This window comes from Protomyctophum bolini (assembly GCF_963924005.1).
Source record: "Protomyctophum bolini genome assembly, chromosome: 12".
NCBI lineage: Eukaryota > Metazoa > Chordata > Actinopteri > Myctophiformes > Myctophidae > Protomyctophum > Protomyctophum bolini.
Window position 1 is genome coordinate 44,986,635 of NC_137873.1, and position 23,539 is coordinate 45,010,173.

Below are 23,539 nucleotides of genomic sequence, written 5' to 3' on the forward strand. Positions count from 1 at the left end.
ATTTTAACTGAAGAAAATCACTCAATACAAAATGTATTTTTTTTTAAAGGGAAAAAAAAAAGATTACAAGTAAAAGACACATTAAAATCCTTCACAGAGATTCGGCTCACAATGAATGAACACTTTTTTTCGTCGTTACAATCGTTCAGGTGACAAAACAAACCGTTGATTCCAAACCCGATCCAAAAAAAGAAAACATCATCAATGCAAAGATATTGTTCTTATTCGTCAGATATGAGATATTTTTCTATATTTAGCTGATTTTGGGAAGTTAAGAGACAGGAAACGAGAGACGTGATGATGAGGGAGTCGGATTCAAACTCGGGACCTCGAGAATCAGGAGGAATGTGGTTTTTTTGGCCGAGCCTCTTGAACGCAAAAAAAAAAAAAAAACTAAACAAAATATATCCTCTCTGTGAGTGGATTAACACTTTTCAACCATTCAATGTGACACCGTCATGGTGAGACGTAGATGAGACGTAGATGAGACGTCATGGTGTGACGTAGTAGACCTCGGGGCGATGTGCGTACGCGTCGAACGTACGTACGTGTGTGGCTTAATCCGTTACCGACCAAAAAACGAAAGAAAGACGATGACGACGATGACTCAGGAATCAGGATTCGATCTATTCCCTTCTGTTGGAACTTCCAACGAACACAGTCTGGAAAAAAAACTTCACTAAACTCTGTCTGGACCGACCGATCGCCCACCTGCCTGCCTGCCCACCTGCCCGGCCCCTGCCCGCCCCCTGCCTGCCTGCCCCCTGCCCGCCCCCTGCCTGCCCACCCCCTGCCCGCCCCCTGCCTGCCTGCCCCCTGCCCGCCCCCTGCCTGCCTGCCTGCCCACCTGCCCGCCCACCTGCCCGCCCCCTGCCTGCCCGCCCACCTGGTCGGGCGGGTCGACCACCTGCTGCTCCGTCCGTCTTCACAAGCCAAAAGATGAAAAAGTGAAAAATAAAATAAAGAAGAAAATAAAACAGCCACCATCGCCGACCTTCCTCTTCTTCAGTAATACGGCCTCCGAGGATTGTTCTAAAAAGAAGAGAAACGCATGAAGAGAAACGACAGAATGAGAACTATTTACAACGTAGGCATTTTAGTAGAAGCTCTTGATCCTAGCTGTGAGGCGACAGCACTACCAACTGTGCCACCGTGCACCCAGAGGGAGACGCTTTATAAGACACTTTAGAAGAAGTGTGTAAAGTGTCTGTGTCTGGGTTTGCTCCAGGGGGGCAGGTCAGACAGATATTTTGTGAAGCCACAAGGAAATAGGGACTGCGGGAACACTCGTATGGTCCAAAGTAATCTGAGAATAGAAACATCATTATTGATCATACTGACCAGGGGGTTGGGCCTGAAGCGATAGGCCAGCATCATCCTCTTCCTGTAGGCGTCGTATTCGTCGTCCTGTCCCGTCAGCTCGGCCGGACGGTCCACTCCGAACCCGGCGCCGTCCACCGCCGTGGTCCCCCTGCAAGGGTCAAAGGTCAGGTTAGGGTCAGAATAAACCCCCCATTTTGGGGCGGGAACCGCTTTTGGCATTATGTTATGCTTTAGCTATTGAAAAATAGCAGATCTATTTTTTTTTTAATAAACAGTCCGGATGTAGAAGACATTTTTAGAATCTGATCTCAGGTCAGAATGGTAAACTGTCCGGATGTAGAAGAACATTTTTAGAATCTGATCTCAGGTCAGAATGGTAAACTGTCCGGATGTAGAAGAACATTTTTAGAATCTGATCTCAGGTCAGAATGGTAAACTGTCCGGATGTAGAAGAACATTTTTAGAATCTGATCTCAGGTCAGAATGGTAAACTGTCCGGATGTAGAAGAACATTTTTAGAATCTGATCTCAGGTCAGAATGGGTTAAAGCCGCGGTCCTCAGTCAGAACCAGAACCTTACTTGTTGACGGGAGCTCTGATGCCCTGTCCGTCAGAGCCCAGTCCGTCTCCATCCTTCCATCCCATCTTCATCAGCATCCTGAAGCCCAGGTTCTCCACCGTCAGCTTGAACTCTTTGTACTCAGAGTAGTCTGGGTCACGGCCCTCCTGTTTGGGGGGGAGAGAGAGAGAGAGAGAACGCTTTCAGACTTGTATTCACACCCTGGACAACGTCCCAGACTCTTCTCCCTTCTCTAAAACACCCTGGACAACGCTCCACACGTCCCAGACTCTTCTCCCTTCTCTAAAGCACCCTGGACAACGCTCCACACGTCCCAGACTCTTCTCCCTTCTCTAAAACACCCTGGACAACGCTCCACACGTCCCAGACTCTTCTCCCTTCTCTAAAGCACCCTGGACAACGCTCCACACGTCCCAGACTCTTCTCCCTTCTCTAAAACACCCTGGACAACGCTCCACACGTCCCAGACTCTTCTCCCTTCTCTACAGCACCCTGGACAACGCTCCACACGTCCCAGACTCTTCTCCCTTCTCTAAAACACCCTGGACAACGCTCCACACGTCCCAGACTCTTCTCCCTTCTCTAGAACACCCTGGACAACGCTCCACACGTCCCAGACTCTTCTCCCTTCTCTACAACACCCTGGACAACGCTCCACACGTCCCAGACTCTTCTCCCTTCTCTAAAGCACCCTGGACAACGCTCCACACGTCCCAGACTCTTCTCCCTTCTCTAGAACACCCTGGACAACGCTCCACACGTCCCAGACTCTTCTCCCTTCTCTAAAGCACCCTGGACAACGCTCCACACGTCCCAGACTCTTCTCCCTTCTCTAAAGCACCCTGGACAACGCTCCACACGTCCCAGACTCTTCTCCCTTCTCTAGAACACCCTGGACAACGCTCCACACGTCCCAGACTCTTCTCCCTTCTCTAGAACACCCTGGACAACGCTCCACACGTCCCAGACTCTTCTCCCTTCTCTAGAACACCCTGGACAACGCTCCACACGTCCCAGACTCTTCTCCCTTCTCTACAACACCCTGGACAACGCTCCACACGTCCCAGACTCTTCTCCCTTCTCTAAAACACCCTGGACAACGCTCCACACGTCCCAGACTCTTCTCCCTTCTCTAAAACACCCTGGACAACGCTCCACACGTCCCAGACTCTTCTCCCTTCTCTAAAGCACCCTGGACAACGCTCCACACGTCCCAGACTCTTCTCCCTTCTCTACAACACCCTGGACAACGCTCCACACGTCCCAGACTCTTCTCCCTTCTCTAAAGCACCCTGGACAACGCTCCACACGTCCCAGACTCTTCTCCCTTCTCTACAACACCCTGGACAACACTCCACACGTCCCAGACTCTTCTCTCAATGTAATTTAGACCTTCAACATGCCCCAACATATAATGTTGGGACATGTGGAGTTTGCTTTGGAGTTGCCCCAAACTGCAAGTGTACGTTTGAGTTGAGTGAGAAAAAAAGTGTATCTGCACATCCCTAGTTAAAGGTCAAAGGTTAAACTGACCTTCAGGGCCTTGAAGGTCTCCATGAACTTCTCCAGTTCCTCCGGAGGCAGGAAGTCACCGATGAAGTGTTTCCCCTTGCCCATTTCTGTCAGGGACTCCGCCCACTCTGTGGGAGGAGAGAGGAAAGGGTTAAGGTCACTGATTGGTTAGATTTTATTCTGTCAGGGACTCCGCCCACTCTGTGGGAGGAGAGAGGAAAGGGTTAAAGGGACACTTCACCCTTTTTGCAAAAAAATATATGTTAATGACATTTAGAAGCTTTAGAACACTTTCCTGGGGGTATTTATGTGTGTAATATGTGGTTTTAGATATTTTAGATTGTAGCAGTGAGCCTGTTGTCTCTGATGTCATGGACACTGGTCTCAATACCTTCCTGGACTACAATTCCCATAATTATTTGGTGCACTGCTCCTCCTTGTGGATAGGGGGGGGAGCTGTCTTACTGAGACAACATGTAGTCCAGGAAGGAAGTGAGCCCAGTGTCCATGACATCAGAGACAACAGGCTCAACGCTACAATCTAAAATATCTAAAACCACATATTACACACATAAAGACCCCCAGGAAAGTGTTCTAAAGCTTCTAAAAGTCATTAACATATATTTTTTTGCAAAAAAGGTGAAGTGTCCCTTTAAGGTCACTGATTGGTTAGATAAAGCTCTGCTTGATGAACATCTACGGTCCAATGAGTGTTTGCGCCTCGGCCTCAGCCAATCGCACGGCTTCACGTTGCGGCGCTCAGAGTATGGGATTTATGCCGTTCAGACTATGGGTTTTTATGGGTAAGTCTTCCATTGGCGTAGAGGCGAGCAGCCAATCATGAAAAAGTGTCCACTGTGGGTGCGGCTGCTTCCTAGAGGTAGTAGTGAATGTAGGACAGGATACTTTACGTACACCAACCTGGCGCCCCCATACTGACCTCCTACAGAGCACTAACCAACCTGGCGCCCCCATACTGACCTCCTACAGAGCACTGACCAACCTGGCGCCCCCATACTGACCTCCTACAGAGCACTAACCAACCTGGCGCCCCCATACTGACCTCCTACAGAGCACTGACCAACCTGGCGCCCCCATACTGACCTCCTACAGAGCACTGACCAACCTGGCGCCCCCATACTGACCTCCTACAGAGCACTAACCAACCTGGCGCCCCCATACTGACCTCCTACAGAGCACTAACCAACCTGGTCTCCTCAGAACATCTATAGTAACCTCTGGTCTTCATCTCCATGTGTCTCAGACGGTGCTCCCAGCAGGTCCACTAACCTCAGGTCTTGTCCATCTCCATGTGTCTCAGACGGTGCTCCCAGCAGGTCCACTAACCTCTGGTCTTGTCCATCTCCATGTGTCTCAGACGGTGCTCCCAGCAGGTCCACTAACCTCTGGTCTTGTCCATCTCCATGTGTCTCAGACGGTGCTCCCAGCAGGTCCACTAACCTCTGGTCTTGTCCATCTCCATGTGTCTCAGACGGTGCTCCCAGCAGGTCCACTAACCTCTGGTCTTGTCCATCTCCATGTGTCTCAGACGGTGCTCCCAGCAGGTCCACTAACCTCTGGTCTTGTCCATCTCCATGTGTCTCAGACGGTGCTCCCAGCAGGTCCACTAACCTCTGGTCTTGTCCATCTCCATGTGTCTCAGACGGTGCTCCCAGGTCCCGGCCTCCTGGTCCAGCTCTTCGTCGCTGTCGTACTCGTGCTGGTGGTCCCTCAGGGCCCTCTCCCACATCACCTGCATCTCCGCCATGGCGCGCTTGTGCTTCATGATCATGTCGTACATCTCCTGCATCTGTGTGTGGGGGGGGGGGGGGAGGTTAGTGAAAAAACAACGGCAGTTCCAAATGGGCATTACGAATCCGATTAACCCATTCTGACCTGAGATCAGATAAAAAAAATGTTCTTCTACATCCTGACAGTTTTCTGAAAAAGCTACGTTTCTAATGTCAGTCGTTCTTCGATTTTTCAAAAAGTAGCAGACCTACAAGCTCGTAGCGCGCCACTCGGTGGCGCGCTACGAGCTTGTAGATCTGCTATTTTTCAATAGCTAAAGCACCACATAATGCTAACATCAAAAAGGGGTTCCAAATGGGCATTACAAATCCGATTAATCGATCCTGCGGTGAAACTGTTCTGTATCACAGATAATTGAAAATGACCGATCTATAAGCTCACAACGCGTACAAACCAAGTGTAAAATGACTCCTCCTGGATCTCTTGTCCACTATAGAGCGTCGCAGTCCCTCCCCCTTTCAGAACAACGGGTGGCCCAGGAAATGAATCCCAAATGCATTTTGACCATATAGGCATTTCTTAAAGTATTAATTTAAAGACCTTTCAAGCGTTGTACGAAGCCAGCTCTTGTCGTGACAAATCATGACAAGACGCACAATATTTTGGACCAAACAAAGAATTAGAAAGTAGAAAAAAACGGCAGGTTTATTTTGTTGTTTTTCTTCTTTGTAATTATTTGTTTGGTCCAAAATATTGTGTGTGTTGTTGTCATGATTTGTCACGACAAGAGTTGGCTTCGTGTACGACGCTTAAAAGGTCTTTAAATAAATAAAGCACGAAATGCCTATATGGTCCAAATGCATTTGGGATTCATTTCCTGGTCCACCCGTTGTTCTGAAAGGGGGCGGGACTGCGACGCTCTAGAGTCCCTTCCTAACATTTTAGTCTAGTTTTTTTTTAGCTGTTGACGAAATTGTCAGTATATTTAGTCTTAGTTTTAGTCGTCGTATAGCTTAATTAGTTTTCATTTAGTTTTCGTCAGTGGAAAAAGGTAGTCGACGTTAGTTTTAGTCGAGGAAATCAACACTGTACCGTACATGTTCTCTATGTAGAAACTGTACATTCCACTGTACGTTCTACTGTACTGTACCTCCTGCTGCTCTTTGATCTGTTTCTTCTGGTCTTCAGAGAGCTCCGTCACGCCAACCAGACCGGCAGGTTTACCTTTCTTATACCCTAGACCCCTGAGGTCCTGGACTGGAGACACACACACACACACACACACACACGGACGCACGCACACACACACACACACCACACACACACACACATGGACGCACGCACACGCACCACACACACACACACACACACACACACCACACACACACACACACACACACACTAGGCATTTATCAGACGCTCTTAATCCATTCTGACCTGAGATCAGATTCTAAAAATGTTCTTCTACATCCTGACAGTTTTCTGAAATTGAAATCGATTTTTCAACAACAGCAGACCTACAAGCTACAAGCTTGTAGACCTACAAGCTCATAGCGCGCCACCGAGTGGTGCGCTATGAGCTTGTAGATCTGCCATTTCTAAATAGCTATAGCATAACGTAATGCTAACACCAAAACGGGATGTTTTTTTTTCCTCCACTCATCCTTCCAGCAAGTCGCACCTGTGCGACCTCGTTACATGTTAACTCGCACGTTAAGAAATTAAGTATCATAATTATGCGACCTATTAAGTCGCACGCTGGAGCCCTGCCCGCGGGGAATCACGGGTATCCGACCCGTTGCAGGACTCTGGTGCGTGTTAGTGTGTGTGTGTGTGTGTGTGCGTGCGTGTTAGTGTGTGTGTGTGTGTGTTAGTGTGTGTGTGTGTGTGTGGGTGTGCGTGTTAGTGTGTGTGTGTGTGTGTGGGTGTGTGTGCGTGTTAGTGTGTGTGTGTTAGTGTGTGTGTGTGTGTGTGGGTGTGTGTGCGTGTTAGTGTGTGTGTGCGTGTTAGTGTGTGTGTGGGTGTGTGTGCGTGTTAGTGTGTGTGTGCGTGTTAGTGTGTGTGTTAGTGTGTGTGTGCGTGCGCGTTACCAGAGAGACAGGGCGTGGGGGGCTCCGCTGGCTCCGCCTCCTGTTTGATGACCATCATGGGGGGGAGGGGCAGGGGGAGGGGCAGCTCCACCTTGTCGTCCTCCGAGCCCCAGCGGCTCTTGCGCTTGCGCTTGGCGGCGGGGGGAAGGGGCGTGGCCTCCTCAGGAAGGGGAGGGGCCACCGCCGACACCGCCACTTCCTCCTCCTCTTCTTTGGGGGGCGTGGCTTCTGCAGGGGGGAGGGGGGGGATACTTAAATCTATAATCCACAGTCACGGCCGTATCGACGGATACTTTTGAGTATTTGTAAGTAAGTACAGTAGATAACGGCAGTACCTTTTCCATGGCCGGCCGCTGCGGGGGGGCGGTCCTCCGAGCCGGACGGGGGCGTGGCCTGGCGGAATTCCTCCACCTTGTCTTTGTAGTAGCGGTGGGCGGGGCTTTGGAAGTCGTACAGGAAACTGAATAAAAGCAGAGGAAAAAAAAATTAAACACAATCTCAAGACTGGAAAAAAAAAACGATGGCGTTTTCCTTTCCTACCTAGATCTACAAGCTCGTAGCGCGCCACTCGGTGGCGCGCTACGAGCTTGTAGGTCTGCTATTTTTCAATAGCTAAAGCATAACATAACGCTAACACCAAAAGGGGTTCCCGTCCAGAATTAGGTTCAAACCCATTCACTGCTATCATTTATTGAAAAATTAGGACCTAATTCACGCCAGCGTTCTTTTAAATTTGAACTCTCATTTTGAAAAGCCGCCATTTCCGGTCAGTTCGCAGTAGACCAAAATTTGGAATCTACACGGAGCTGGGCCGGCCTTGTTGACAATCTGAATCCAGACCGGAGCTCTGGGGAGCTCCACAGCGCCGGGCTCTGTGCCGTACAAAGAAACGCTGTTTTGACCGAAAATGCCACCTGGGAACAAGGAATAGGAGATGCAGGAGATTGAAAGAAACGGATGGAATGGATCATTATGGCGACGACGATCTAAGATGAACGATCCAGTGGCGCTGTGCTAACAACACAGCTATAGCTAACCAGCTAACGTGAGTAGCACTATGGGTCGCTCGATCGAATGCGCAATTGATCGAAAGCGCCACTGCCGAAGGGCTTTGGGCGACGGCGCGGTTAAAGGGGTTTGAATGAGCACTGACCTGAAGGCGGGGTTAAAGGGGTTTGAATGAGCACTGACCTGAAGGCGGGGTTAAAGGGGTTTGAATGAGCACTGACCTGAAGGCGGGTTAAAGGGGTTTGAATGAGCACTGACCTGAAGGCGGGGTTAAAGGGGTTTGAATGAGCACTGACCTGAAGGCGGGGTTAAAGGGGTTTGAATGAGCACTGACCTGAAGGCGGGGTTAAAGGGGTTTGAATGAGCACTGACCTGAAGGCGGGGTTAAAGGGGTTTGAATGAGCGCTGACCTGAAGGCGGGGTTAAAGGGGTTTGAATGAGCACTGACCTGAAGGCGGGGTTAAAGGGGTTTGAATGAGCACTGACCTGAAGGCGGGGTTAAAGGGGTTTGAATGAGCACTGACCTGAAGGCGGGGTTAAAGGGGTTTGAATGAGCACTGACCTGAAGGCGGGGTTAAAGGGGTTTGAATGAGCACTGACCTGAAGGCGCGGTTAAAGGGGTTTGAATGAGCGCTGACCTGAAGGCGGGGTTAAAGGGGTTTGAATGAGCACTGACCTGAAGGCGGGGTTAAAGGGGTTTGAATGAGCACTGACCTGAAGGCGGGGTTAAAGGGGTTTGAATGAGCACTGACCTGAAGGCGGGGTTAAAGGGTTTGAATGAGCACTGACCTGAAGGCGGGGTTAAAGGGGTTTGAATGAGCACTGACCTGAAGGCGGGGTTAAAGGGGTTTGAATGAGCACTGACCTGAAGGCGGGGTTAAAGGGGTTTGAATGAGCACTGACCTGAAGGCGGGGTTAAAGGGGTTTGAATGAGCACTGACCTGAAGGCGGGGTTAAAGGGGTTTGAATGAGCACTGACCTGAAGGCGGGGTTAAAGGGGTTTGAATGAGCACTGACCTGAAGGCGGGGTTAAAGGGGTTTGAATGAGCACTGACCTGAAGGCGGGGTTAAAGGGGTTTGAATGAGCACTGACCTGAAGGCGGGGTTAAAGGGGTTTGAATGAGCACTGACCTGAAGGCGGGGTTAAAGGGGTTTGAATGAGCACTGACCTGAAGGCGGGGTTAAAGGGGTTTGAATGAGCACTGACCTGAAGGCGGGGTTAAAGGGGTTTGAATGAGCGCTGACCTGAAGGCGGGGTTAAAGGGGTTTGAATGAGCACTGACCTGAAGGCGGGGTTAAAGGGGTCTGAATGAGCACTGACCTGAAGGCGGGGTTAAAGGGGTTTGAATGAGCACTGACCTGAAGGCGGGGTTAAAGGGTTTGAATGAGCGCTGACCTGAAGGCGGGGTTAAAGGGTTTGAATGAGCACTGACCTGAAGGCGGGGTTAAAGGGGTTTGAATGAGCACTGACCTGAAGGCGGGGTTAAAGGGTTTGAATGAGCACTGACCTGAAGGCGGGGTTAAAGGGGTTTGAATGAGCACTGACCTGAAGGCGGGGTTAAAGGGTTTGAATGAGCGCTGACCTGAAGGCGGGGTTAAAGGGTTTGAATGAGCACTGACCTGAAGGCGGGGTTAAAGGGGTTTGAATGAGCACTGACCTGAAGGCGGGGTTAAAGGGGTTTGAATGAGCACTGACCTGAAGGCGGGGTTAAAGGGTTTGAATGAGCGCTGACCTGAAGGCGGGGTTAAAGGGTTTGAATGAGCACTGACCTGAAGGCGGGGTTAAAGGGGTTTGAATGAGCACTGACCTGAAGGCGGAGTTAAAGGGGTTTGAATGAGCACTGACCTGAAGGCGGGGTTAAAGGGGTTTGAATGAGCACTGACCTGAAGGCGGGGTTAAAGGGGTTTGAATGAGCGCTGACCTGAAGGCGGGGTTGTCTCGGTTCTGCATGGCGGCAATGGCCTCCACCTCGGGCCCGCCCTCGGCCACGAACCTGGCCAGACGCTCCATGACCAGCCGCACGTCCGCCTCCTTATCGTCCTTGTTGTTGTCGTCGTCTGCCGCGCTGCTGCTGCCGCCGCTGCTGCTGCTGCTGCCCTCTACTGGCCTGGGGGAGACTTTAAGCAGCCTATCAGTACTGGTGACTCACACGAACCACTCTAATCAAATGTACCCTGATAGATCAAAAAACCCACACACCACCACCAGTCTACAGCCAGGCAGGGATAAGAAGAGGGGGGGGGGGGGGGGGGGGGGGGAGGGGGGTGAAGGGGGGGATGGGGTAACTTTTGCCTCGAGTTCTTTTTGTCTTTCTTCTAGTGAAAATAGACGATCCCAGTTCGTACCTGTGGGATCGACTAGTCTCACTACTTGTGCACGCCGATTATTGTAATGCAGGATTAACCGCCGTTCCCGCCCGTAGGACGGGTGTTCCCGCCGTTCCCGCCCGTAGGACGGGTGTTCCCGCCGTTCCCGCCCGTAGGACGGGTGTTCCCGCCCTACACCCATCCTACGGAACCGTCCACACGTCCTAGGGAATCCGTTCCCGCTAGTGCATTTATGACGACGAACATGAGACTGTTTAAAAACCAACATGTACGTCCTTAGTACGTTTCTCATGCGAGGTAAACTAATATGTTCAGGACCGACACTATGCGAGCGAGGTGAAATAGGTTTTTAATTACAGGAAAATTAGGTTTTTAATTTGAGGAAAACTAGGTTTTTAATTTGAGGAAAACTAGGTTTTTCATTTGAGGAAAACTAGGTTTTTCATTTGAGGAAAACTAGGTTTTTCATTTGAGGAAAACTAGGTTTTTCATTTGAGGAAAACTAGGTTTTTCATTTGAGGTAAACTAGGTTTTTCATTTGAGGTAAACTAGGTTTTTCATTTGAGGAAAACTAGGTTTTTCATTTTAGGAAAATGTAGTTTTTCATTTTAGGAAAATGTAGTTTTTCATTTTAGGAAAACTATGTTTTTCATTTTAGGAAAACTATGTTTTTCATTTTAGGAAAACTAGGTTTTTCATTTTAGGAAAATGTAGTTTTTCATTTTAGGAAAATGTAGTTTTTCATTTTAGGTAAACTAGGTTTTTCATTTTCATGGCCGCCGCTACGCTAAGCTACGCGAGGATAACTAATGTTTTTCATGGCCGCTACGCGAGGATAACTAATGTTTTTCATGGCCGCCGTACGCTACGCGAGGTGAACTTACCATGGTTTGACGCGGCTGCGGCAGGTTTGGGCAGATCCTTCCTGAACTCTGCAACTCTCTTCCTGTAGTACAGATACTCTCTGCTGTTCTTATCGTACAGGAAGCTGGAAGGACAACAGAACACAATGTGTCGAGGTTCATATCAGACAGGAAGCTGGAAACATCAAAGACAACAGAACACAAACAGGAAGCTGGAAACATCAAAGACGACAGGACACAAACAGGAAGCTGGAACATCAAAGACAACAGAACACAAACAGGAAGCTGGAAACATCAAAGACGACAGGACACAAACAGGAAGCTGGAAACATCAAAGACAACAGGACACAAACAGGAAGCTGGAAACATCAAGACAACGGAACACAAACAGGAAGCGGTTACGTACGAGAAGACGGGGTTGTCCCGGTAGTCCTCCTTGGCCTTCCTCTCCAGCTCCGCTCCGCCCTCGGCCACGAACGACGCCAGCTTGTCCAGAATGAGCCTGGTGTCGCTGTCCTCTGGTGGAGAGACTATGAAACACACCATGAGTCCTCTAGAATGGGCCGATAGCCATGTGTTTTAATCTAGAAACAACTAGAATGGGCCGATAGTGATGTGTATCTCCCATCACCAGGACTCTCTGACGTTTACCTTTGATTTCCAGGAAGCCTGCGTCTGCGTCCGCGTCCTCGTCTTCGTCCTCCTCGTCGGGGGAACAGAACACACTGGGCCTCTGGCTCAGCAGAACCGGACTCTTCTTGCTCTGGGAGTAGTTCTTGAACTGGTGGAGCATGCTGCTGATGCCCAGGCCCGGACGCTTCCCGATCAGAACGCTCTTCTTGCTGCCTCCTCCTCCTCCGCCCGAAGACGACGACGACGACGACGGAGGCGTTTTGGATTCACTGTTGGAACCTAAAAGAAGACAAGAAACCAGGTAACCTAACCGCAAGCACGGGAGAAACCAGGTAACCTAACCGCAAGCACGGGAGAAACCAGGTAACCTAACCGCAAGCACGGGAGAAACCAGGTAACCTAACCGCAAGCACGGGAGAAACCAGGTAACCTAACCGCAAGCACGGGAGAAACCAGGTAACCTAACCGCAAGCACGGGAGAAACCAGGTAACCTAACCGCAAGCACGGGAGAAACCAGGTAACCTAACCGCAAGCACAGGAGAAACCAGGTAACCTAACCGCAAGCACGGGAGAAACCAGGTAACCTAACCGCAAGCACGGGAGAAACCAAGTAACCTAACCGCAAGCACAGGAGAAACCAGGTAACCTAACCGCAAGCACGGGAGCTGCATCCTCAATACCGCGGTTTGGGTCCTAGATCACCTAGTTCTATGTATTAAACCATACAGCTCTAGATCACCTGGTTCTATTTATTAAACCATACAGCTCTAGATCACCTAGTTCTATGTATTAAACCATACAGCTCTAGATCACCTAGTTCTATGTATTAAACCATACAGCTCTAGATCACCTGGTTCTATTTATTAAACCATACAGCTCTAGATCACCTGGTTCTATTTATTAAACCATACAGCTCTAGATCACCTAGTTCTATGTATTAAACCGTACAGCTCCTAGATCACCTAGTTCTTCTACGTATGTATTAAACCATACAGCTCTAGATCACCTAGTTCTATGTATTAAACCATACAGCTCTAGATCACCTGGTTCTATTTATTAAACCATACAGCTCTAGATCACCTGGTTCTATTTATTAAACCATACAGCTCTAGATCACCTAGTTCTATGTATTAAACCGTACAGCTCCTAGATCACCTAGTTCTTCTACGTATGTATTAAACCATACAGCTCTAGATCACCTAGTTCTACTATTTATTTATTTTTAAATGTCTGAAAATGTACGGACATTTTTCAACATGGAAACGATTGACGATTATGCAAAAACAATAAGTATCTCAAATAATTGCGATTAGAGACGAGTAATGTAATAACAGTGAAAGGAAACATTCAAGCTAATGATAATATATAATAATAATAATTATTATTAATAATGATAAAACAATAATAAGGTACTGACCAGCAGAGGGTTTGTCTTTCTGAGCCTTCATGAACTGCTGTAGAAAACTCCCATCGTTCACAAACTTATTGGACGACAGTCCCTGGAGACTGAGAGACAAACACTATTAATAATAATAACAATAACATTAATAATAATATTAATAATACAATTATTAATAATAATAATAATAACAATAATAGCAATTACAACAATATATATTTTTTAATTAATAATATTAATAATAAAATTTTTAATAATAATACCAACAACAACAATAATAATATTAATAATACAATTATTAATAATAATAATAACAATAATAGCAATATTAATAACAATAATAACAATATTTTTTTAAATAACAATAATAACAATATTAATAATAATAACAATAATAACAAAATTATATAATATAGCGCTTTTCCGGGTACCCAAAGTCGCTTTACAGAAAGAAGTACAGACATATTTTATTCTTTATTATTTAATCTAGGAGTTAGTTGGTTACCTGTGAGGTAAGGAGGGGCTCGCTGCTCTAAAGGAGTTAGTTGGTTACCTGTGAGGTAAGGAGGGGCTCGCTGCTCTAAAGGAGTTAGTTGGTTACCTGTGAGGTAAGGAGGGCTTGCTGCTCTAAAGGAGTTAGTTGGTTACCTGTGAGGTAAGGAGGGCTTGCTGCTCTAAAGGAGTTAGTTGGTTACCTGTGAGGTAAGGAGGGCTTGCTGCTCTAAAGGAGTTAGTTGGTTACCTGTGAGGTAAGGAGGGCTTGCTGCTCTAAAGGAGTTAGTTGGTTACCTGTGAGGTAAGGAGGGGCTCGCTGCTCTAAAGGAGTTAGTTGGTTACCTGTGAGGTAAGGAGGGGCTCGCTGCTCTAAAGGAGTTAGTTGGTTACCTGTGAGGTAAGGAGGGGCTCGCTGCTCTAAAGGAGTTAGTTGGTTACCTGTGAGGTAAGGAGGGCTTGCTGCTCTAAAGGAGTTAGTTGGTTACCTGTGAGGTAAGGAGGGCTTGCTGCTCTAAAGGAGTTAGTTGGTTACCTGTGAGGTAAGGAGGGGCTCGCTGCTCTAAAGGAGTTAGTTGGTTACCTGTGAGGTAAGGAGGGGCTCGCTGCTCTAAAGGAGTTAGTTGGTTACCTGTGAGGTAAGGAGGGCTTGCTGCTCTAAAGGAGTTAGTTGGTTACCTGTGAGGTAAGGAGGGCTTGCTGCTCTAAAAGGAGTTAGTTGGTTACCTGTGAGGTAAGGAGGGCTTGCTGCTCTAAAGGAGTTAGTTGGTTACCTGTGAGGTAAGGAGGGCTTGCTGCTCTAAAGGAGTTAGTTGGTTACCTGTGAGGTAAGGAGGGCTTGCTGCTCTAAAGGAGTTAGTTGGTTACCTGTGAGGTAAGGAGGGCTTGCTGCTGTGCGTCTGCTGAACGTTCCTCCTGGCCTGTTCGGCCATCTTGGCTTCGATCTCCCTCTTCTTCTGCGCGATGAGCTCCTCCTGACGTTGGATGTTGGAGCTCATCTTCCTCTGGCCCTTGGGAGGCGGCCGCGTCCTCCAGCCTCCTCCGCGGCCTGCAACACACATTACACCACGTTACACTCCAGAGGGCCACTATAGTTCCACACTCACTGCAGAGGGCCGCTATAGTTCCACACTCACTGCAGAGGGCCGCTATACTTCCACACTCACTCCAGAGAGCCGCTATAGTTCCACACTCACTCCAGAGGGCCGCTATAGTTCCACACTCACTCCAGAGGGCCACTATAGTTCCACACTCACTGCAGAGGGCCACTATAGTTCCACACTCACTGCAGAGGGCCACTATAGTTCCACACTCACTGCAGAGGGCCACTATAGTTCCACACTCACTGCAGAGGGCCGCTATACTTCCACACTCACTCCAGAGAGCCGCTATAGTTCCACACACACTCCAGAGGGCCACGTTGCATATTACTGTTGTAGCAAAAATAGCTGATCTACAAGCTCAAAACGCGTAGATCAGCCATTTTATTTGCTATTTTTGAATTGGACTTCTGAAAAGTAACCTATCTCATTTCAAATGCATTTAGTTATATTTATGTTAACTTTATAAAGTAACGTAAACATTTTACTACTAGTCATTAAGCTACACATACAGACTGTAGACTCGATTTATTTAGATTAATCTGATGCACAAAAACACAAAGTGTCTGCAGATAAACTGTGTGTTTGAATCTTTGACCAACGACCAAAAAACCTCCCATTATACCTCCAAAGAAAATCACACCCGTGTGAACTGAGTGGTGCAACTCCCCCCCCCCCCCCCCCCCCCCCCACACATAGGTGAACCAACACATAGACACATAGGTGAACACGGACATTACTGTTCCTTGGAGTGGTTGCACCACTCAACAACTCCCATTATACCGATAAATAACTATAAAAAATATACCTATCGGGAGAAATACAACAAGTGAACAATGTGCAAACACAAGATGTGTGAACTGTTGCGACAAAAGAAGGCTAGCCGATGGAATACAACCACCCTAAGAATAACTATCTGTACCCAGTAGACCTACTGCACATGTAAACAGTAAACACTACCTTTAATCTGAGCTGTTTTATATATACTACTCAAATGCTGCTATTTGTCCTAAAGTGACTTCCAAAAAAATACTTATATTTGTTCCAAAAATAACTTTATACCCCGTTATAACATGTAGGCCTATATAACGATGCAATGTGACTTCTCGGTTTACACAATGCTATTATCTTAATAAACATGGTCATGAATACTTTCTGCTTCCAGTCCAGTCACTAGTCACATTGTGTTCTGAGGGGCGTGGCTACCGTTACGGTCTATGATCGGGATCCACCCCCCCCCGCTCGAGTAAAAATAAAAACCAATGAAGAAGAAGGGGGGAAGTCCCGCCTCGTTGTCTGGGCCAGCTGGGCCCAAACGGATCTAGAAAGATGGCGATTTACAATTCAAGGACTGACAGGCTTCATCTTACGTCCATAACTCCATATCAGACTCCAACTGTATATACTTTATGTTTACACAATGCTGTACCTCCAACTGTAAATACTTTATGTTTACACAATGCTGTACCTCCAACTGTATATACTTTATGTTTACACAATGCTGTACCTCCTCCAACTGTATATACTTTATGTTTACACAATGCTGTACCTCCTCCAACTGTATATACTTTATGTTTACACAATGCTGTACCTCCAACTGTATATACTTTATGTTTACACAATACTGTACCTCCAACTGTATATACTTTATGTTTACACAATGCTGTACCTCCAACTGTATATACTTTATGTTTACACAATGCTGTACCTCCTCCAACTGTATATACTTTATGTTTACACAATACTGTACCTCCAACTGTATATACTTTATGTTTACACAATGCTGTACCTCCTCCAACTGTATATACTTTATGTTTACACAATGCTGTACCTCCAACTGTATATACTTTATGTTTACACAATACTGTACCTCCAACTGTATATACTTTATGTTTACACAATGCTGTACCTCCTCCAACTGTATATACTTTATGTTTACACAATGCTGTACCTCCTCCAACTGTATATACTTTATGTTTACACAATGCTGTACCTCCAACTGTATATACTTTATGTTTACACAATACTGTACCTCCTCCAACTGTATATACTTTATGTTTACACAATGCTGTACCTCCAACTGTATATACTTTATGTTTACACAATGCTGTACCTCCTCCAACTGTATATACTTTATGTTTACACAATGCTGTACCTCCTCCAACTGTATATACTTTATGTTTACACAATGCTGTACGTCCAACTGTAAATACTTTATGTTTACACAATGCTGTACCTCCAACTGTATATACTTTATGTTTACACAATGCTGTACCTCCAACTGTATATACTTTATGTTTACACAATGCTGTACCTCCAACTGTATCTACTTTATGTTTACACAATGCTGTACCTCCTCCAACTGTATATACTTTATGTTTACACAATGCTGTACGTCCAACTGTCCACATTTTCAACTGTTTTACATTTTTGCTTCGGCAACAATGTAAACGAATGTTTTCTCATGCCAATAAAGCTCCTTTGAATCGAATTGTGTGTGATTAATCCGAGACTAATAATAACGTAAATAATAAGAACAAAAGGCTCTGAAACTGTTATTATTAAACGGCCATTGAAATAAACAGCCTCCTACTCTATGCCTCCAGCCAGCTAGCTAGCCGTTAGCTTTAAGCTAAAGATGCTAATGGTGAAATAATGTAATGTAGTTTAAACCTCAAACTAGTATTTCCAATAAGTGTTGCTAAATAAACACGGCCGTGCTAACACGTGATTCATTTAATGTACCTGTATCGTGATCCATAATGAGGTGATCAATAAATGATTATTATAAAGGTTGGATTGATTAATAAAAAATAAAAAACAGCTCTTCGGTGCTTGCTAGCTAGCTAAATGCTTCTTCTTCTTCTTCTTCTTCTTCCTCTTGTTGTTGTGTTAGCATTAGCGGCTAACGCGTTTCCGCCGCTTCCTTCCGCGGTGCGCACGCGCGTGCAAGACGGGAAAACCACGTGACATGGAAAACCGCCGATCTGCAAGCCCACGGCGCGTAGCGCGCGCGACGCGCCGTGGGCTTGTAGATCGGCGGTTTTTACCTGTCACACTGACATGATTCGACGTGAATGATTCTGAGTGGTTGTTTTAGGCCAGAGGTTCACAAAGTGGGGTTCGGGGACCCCACTTATATTATAATTATATAGTTTGTAACCAAATGCACCCTTTAGGATGAATTCCTTTGGCTATATATATATATAGAAGTGTATATTTGTATATGTCTCTAAATGTTTTTGACCTCTCTCAAAGGGCACCTACGGATGGCTGCAATTCGAAACTGGCCCCCGTAAAATCTGAATCTCCCCCACCCCCCCCATACAAAAATGTATATGTATCTTTTCCCTTTTTGCTTCCATATGATGAATTCCTGTTCTGTATTTGTATGTCTCTAAATGTTTTGATGAATTGAACAAGGTGGACCCTGTTGTAAACAAGTGTAATGCTTAATGGGGTCGTCCACTCACAGTCTTTGTATTGAGTTTGTGCTTGAAATGTACTGTAATTCTGCAAACTGTTAAATAAATATTTCAATCAATCAATCAATCAATCAATCAATCAATTATCAATCAGGCACACACACAGATCTCCATGTGGGACAGCGGCTGACAGTTAAAACGGGTGCCATGACAACGTATATCATTAGGTTCCCAACTTGCATCGTTCCTCCGTTGAACGATGTATTACTCTTGCAATCTGTTTTGGGTCAAATCTTAGACTGACTGGGCCTATTCAATTATACTAGGCTATACGTTTATGTTTTATGGTTTCTTTATTTAGCAAGACAATGACATATCAAAGAAACAAAAATACAATGCAAGGAAAGGAAGAAGCCAGAAGGCTTATATGGAATCCTTGTGTAGGAAGAGGTCATTGGTTTAAAAGATTAAAAGTTCATAAAGAACAGTACATAAATCTACAAGTTGTCAAAGGGGGGCAGCTGTGTAGTAAAGAAATAAAAACATAGACTGCACAAAAAACAGAAATAAACAATACAACAACAAAAGAAAGAAAATATAACGCATCAAGGTAAAACATGTAATCTACAGAGAGGAAAAAATAAGATATTTCTTTAGATGTTTTTTGAATATTGGCAAGGATAATTTGGATTTAAGTGAAGCATCTAGATTCTAGGGAGTTCCATAGATGAGTGATCCTGACTGCACTGCAGCCGTGCGGCCGGTAGAGGGCGCCAGACACCTGCTGTACTGTAGGTGTGGTTGTCACACAGAGAGGCTGTCATTGAGAACACCTCTAAAACACAGATGACATCATCTGTCTTTCATTTAACACGTTGCTGATGAACATTTGGGGGCTTTTATTTTATTTTATTTTTTCTGCGTTAATATCGTCCTGACATCCCGTTAATATCGTCCTGACATCCCGTTAATATCGTCCCGTTTGCTTGTATTTGTATTTTTTATTTTTTTTGTATCGGTGTGTTTTCAAAAGGAGCAGCTGTTTATGGTCAAAGTTAGAAGAACCGGAACCGGATCAGATGAGATGGACTGAACTGAACGGAGAGGATTTGACTGATCGCCTTTTGTGTCATGATTAGCTTTAGAGGGTGTGTTTTGAGGTGTGTGTGTGTGTGTGTGTGTGTGTGTGTGTGTGTGTGTGTGTGTGTGTGTGTGTGTGTGTGTGTGTGTGTGTGTGTGTGTGTGAGAACCGTGAATCAGTGGAAACTATAAATACAAACCCAAACGCAGTATAGTTTTGCAAAGAAGTCACGTCCTCTCCACCCCCCCCCCCCCCCCCCCCCTCTCTCTCTCTCTCTCTCTCTCTCTCTCTCTCTCTCTCTCTCTCTCTCTCTCTCTCTCTCTCGCTCTCTCTCCCATGAGATAATTGGGGAGGAGGGGGGAGAGAAAAGAGGAGAAGGAGAGAAAAGAAAAAAAAAGCCCCTCCGAGCGTCGCTATGCTCAATGTCAGGGACAGGAATGAGGTTTCTTCACCTCCAGCACCACCAGCACCACCACCATCATCCGCTGCTGCTGGCCAGGCCATGAAGAAGAAGCAGGCTCCCGGGCCGGGCGGAGGAGGAGGAGGAGGAGGAGGAGGAGGGGGAGGGGGAGGAGGAGGGGGAGGAGGAGGAGCAGCGGTACTAGCAGTAGCAGTAGCAGCGCCGCCCGCCAGGCACCAAGCCTCCGCCGCCTCCTCCTCCGTCTCCGCCGGTGCCAACGTGGACGCGGCGGCGTTCGGACGGACCTCCAAATGCACGTCAATGTCGTCGATCAGACGCAACAGCAGCGGCGTCAAAAAGAGCAGCCTGGAGTCGCTGTGCGGCGCCGGTACCGGTACCACCGCCACTCCTAACGGCGGCAGCACCACCGCTCCTCCTCCTCCTCCTCCTCCTCCTCCTACCGGAGCGTCCAACTCCAACTCCAAGCAGAACCTGAACCACCTGCAGCAGCAGCAGCAGAACCACCACCTCAACCTGAACCAGCAGAGCCGCGGCGGCGGCGGCAGCGGCGGCGCGACGCCGGGCGTCAGGACGCCGCCGCCAGCTGTGAACAGCAGCAACAACAACATGGAGGAGACGGAGCTGCTGGGACACGAGGAGCAGCACCCGAGGCTGCGCCGAGGAGGAGGAGGAGGAGGGGGAGGGGGAGGAGGAGGAGGAGGAGGAGGGGGAGGGGGAGGAGGAGGCGTCAGGATGAAGAACTTCCCTCCAGGAGGGGGAGCCACCGCTAGCAACGCCGCTGCCGCTGCGTGTTCTACATCGAGGCGTAGCTCGGCGTGCTCGTTCCGCTCCTCCCTGGTGCTCCTCCACGCAGCAGAGGAGCCTGCTCCTCCTCCTCCTCCTCCTCCTCTTCCTCACAGAGCCTCCTGTAGGAGCAGTGAGACCCAGACCTCCTCCTACTCCCTGGTCTGTCCGGAGGACCATGCTGCCGCCTGGAGCGGCAACAACAACAGCAGAGCAGCGTCTGGACCTGGACCCGGATCCGGGTCCGTGTCTCGCTCCGGTTCCGGCTCCTGCGCCTCCGGCCCCGGGTCTCGCTCCGGCTCCCGCTCCGGGTCGTTCCTGGGCCGCGGCGGGTCGGCGCACGCCGCCGTGGAGGTGGTTCTGAACAACGCGGCGGCCATCAGTGGCGATGGAGGAGGAGGAGGAGGAGGTTGTAGCAGCGTGGTCGTCGTCTCCTCCTCTTCCTCCTCCGGCATGAAATGCAACAAGAACGGGGAGTGCCGGCGGGGCTCCGGTACCGGCAGCCTGCGCTCCATCATCTCCTCCAAGCAGGGAGGGGGAGGGTCCCGGGCCCACGGAGCCTGTAACTCGGCCCGGGCCAGCATCAGCATGGACCGCTCCGGAGGGGGGACGGGGACGGGGGGGCTGCCCGAGAAGAAAGACTCCAAGGTGTCCTTCTCCAGCGACGCTCCGCCCAGCCGCAAGGCGTCCTCCGGGCTGCTGCCCGCCGCGGGGGGGGTCCGGGGGGGGGTCCCAACATCAGCAGCAGCCCCGGAACTCCGTCACTTTCCTCCAGAACAACAGCAGCGGTGGCGGCGGTAATAAGCCCGAGGAGAGCCCGGCGGGGGGCCAGGCTGCGGGGGGGCCGGGGGGGCCCTCGTCCTCCTCGGGGGGGGAGGGGGACGTGGGAGACCCCGGCTCGGCCAGCTTCATGCAGAGGCAGTTCAGCAGCATGCTGCAGCCCGGAGTCAACAAGTTCTCCCTGCGGATGTACGGCAGCCAGAAGGCCGTGGAGCGGGAGCAGGAGAGGGTGAAGTCCGCCGGGAACTGGATCATCCACCCTTACAGTGACTTCAGGTGAGTTCACTATAATACTGGACCATCCACCCTTACAGTGACTTCAGGTGAGTTCACTATAATACTGGACCATCCACCCTTACAGTGACTTCAGGTGAGTTCACTATAATACTGGACCATCCACCCTTACAGTGACTTCAGGTGAGTTCACTATAATACTGGACCATCCACCCTTACAGTGACTTCAGGTGAGTTCACTATAATACTGGACCATCCACCCTTACAGTGACTTCAGGTGAGTTCACTATAATACTGGACCATCCACCCTTACAGTGACTTCAGGTGAGTTCACTATAATACTGGACCATCCACCCTTACAGTGACTTCAGGTGAGTTCACTATAATACTGGACCATCCACCCTTACAGTGACTTCAGGTGAGTTCACTATACTGGACCACACACACACACACACACCCCGCGCACACACACACACACACGCACACGCACACACACACACACACACCCCGCGCACACACACGCACACGCACACACACACACACACGCACCCCCCCCCCCCCCCCCGTGGCGCCGGGCCTGATGAGAAGTACAGGAATACCTTGTTACTGTACAAAGGACATAAACACTGCCAGTGCAGTTTGACAGTGGGAGAGCAGCCAGTTACAACGTGCAATGGGCGGCAAAGCATCGTTACATACAGTACAGCTGACATGTGGGACACAAATCATGGACATAAATCATGGACACACACACACACACACACACACACACACACACCCTCCTACATTGCCTGCTTTTATACAGCGTCGCAGTCCCCTGTCAGAACGACGAGTGGCCCAGGAAATGAATCCCAATGCATTTTGCCCATATAGGCTTTTCTTAAAGTATTTATGTAAAGACGGTTACGCCGCGGACAAAGCCAACTCGGATCGTGACAAATCATGACAATGAACACAATGTTTTGGGGTCGATCGAATAATTTATAAGACGAAAAACAAAACAAAAAGTGTTGTCTCCTGCCTTTATTTTCTTCTTTCTAATGATTTGATCGGCCCCAAAACATTGTGTTCGTTGTCATGATTTGTCACGATCCGAGTTGGCTTTGTCCGCGGCGTAACTGTCTTTAAATAAATACTTTAAGAAAAGCCTATGGGAGAAATGCATTGGGATTCATTTCCTGGGCCACTCGTCGTTCTGAAAGGGGGAGGGACTGCGACGCTCTAGTCTATAGTGTTGAGTGTAAACACAAACTTTGTCCTAACGCGTTCATTGCACGGCCAGTTTTAAGTCATTGTCCCAAAACATTAATAATGAATGGCCAGTTTTAGAGTGTTTGTGTAACTGTAAACAATCACAAATATTGTTCGAATTCACCATTTGTCAGCCTTCTGATTGGTTCCCTGACTGACCAACCAGCAGGCTCTTTCTGCCTTGTTCCGCCTTGTTTATGTTGAATTTGCTAAAACATCATTTTGGAGAAAAAAAAAAACTAAAAACATGATATGTGACTAAATTGGGTTTAGTCACCAATGGCAGGGACTGCCATTGGGTTATTTTTGAATTTTCGTCATATGAAAGCAGCTTCAAATAGAGATATTGGTTGTTCAGTTTGACCCGCCTGTTTTGGAGATATGGCTTATAGAGAGAGTAATGTCTTACAGAAAACAGAGAGTTGAGAAAACAGACGTGAAAGCTTCACTTCTGTGGACTCTAACATTACACCTAGCTACATG

At 48.0% G+C, this 23,539-nt stretch overlaps 1 protein-coding gene and 1 pseudogene across 2 annotated transcripts in view; one reads left to right on the plus strand and one right to left on the minus strand.

Moving 5' to 3' along the window:
- Positions 1-891: 891 nt before the first annotated feature.
- Positions 892-17,954, minus strand: sugp1 (SURP and G patch domain containing 1). Its single transcript, XM_080777688.1, has 15 exons — positions 17,827-17,954; positions 14,849-15,029; positions 13,508-13,596; positions 12,108-12,368; positions 11,863-11,986; positions 11,478-11,581; positions 10,188-10,383; positions 7,593-7,717; positions 7,258-7,485; positions 6,318-6,424; positions 5,048-5,225; positions 3,437-3,543; positions 1,904-2,049; positions 1,342-1,471; positions 892-1,032 (listed from the first exon to the last, which is right to left on the minus strand). Exons 1-15 carry the CDS (start codon positions 17,840-17,842, stop codon positions 1,006-1,008), a joined length of 2,019 nt encoding a protein of 672 aa, XP_080633814.1. The 5' UTR covers positions 17,843-17,954; the 3' UTR covers positions 892-1,005.
- Positions 17,955-20,308: 2,354 nt separating this feature from the next.
- LOC308326316 (potassium/sodium hyperpolarization-activated cyclic nucleotide-gated channel 1-like) overlaps positions 20,309-23,539 on the plus strand; it is a 29,137-nt pseudogene continuing 25,906 nt past the window's right edge. Inside the window, exons 1-2 of the transcript in view lie at positions 20,309-21,508; positions 21,669-21,847. The product of the transcript in view is annotated as a potassium/sodium hyperpolarization-activated cyclic nucleotide-gated channel 1-like (transcript). The remainder of the gene's footprint in view (positions 21,509-21,668; positions 21,848-23,539) is intronic.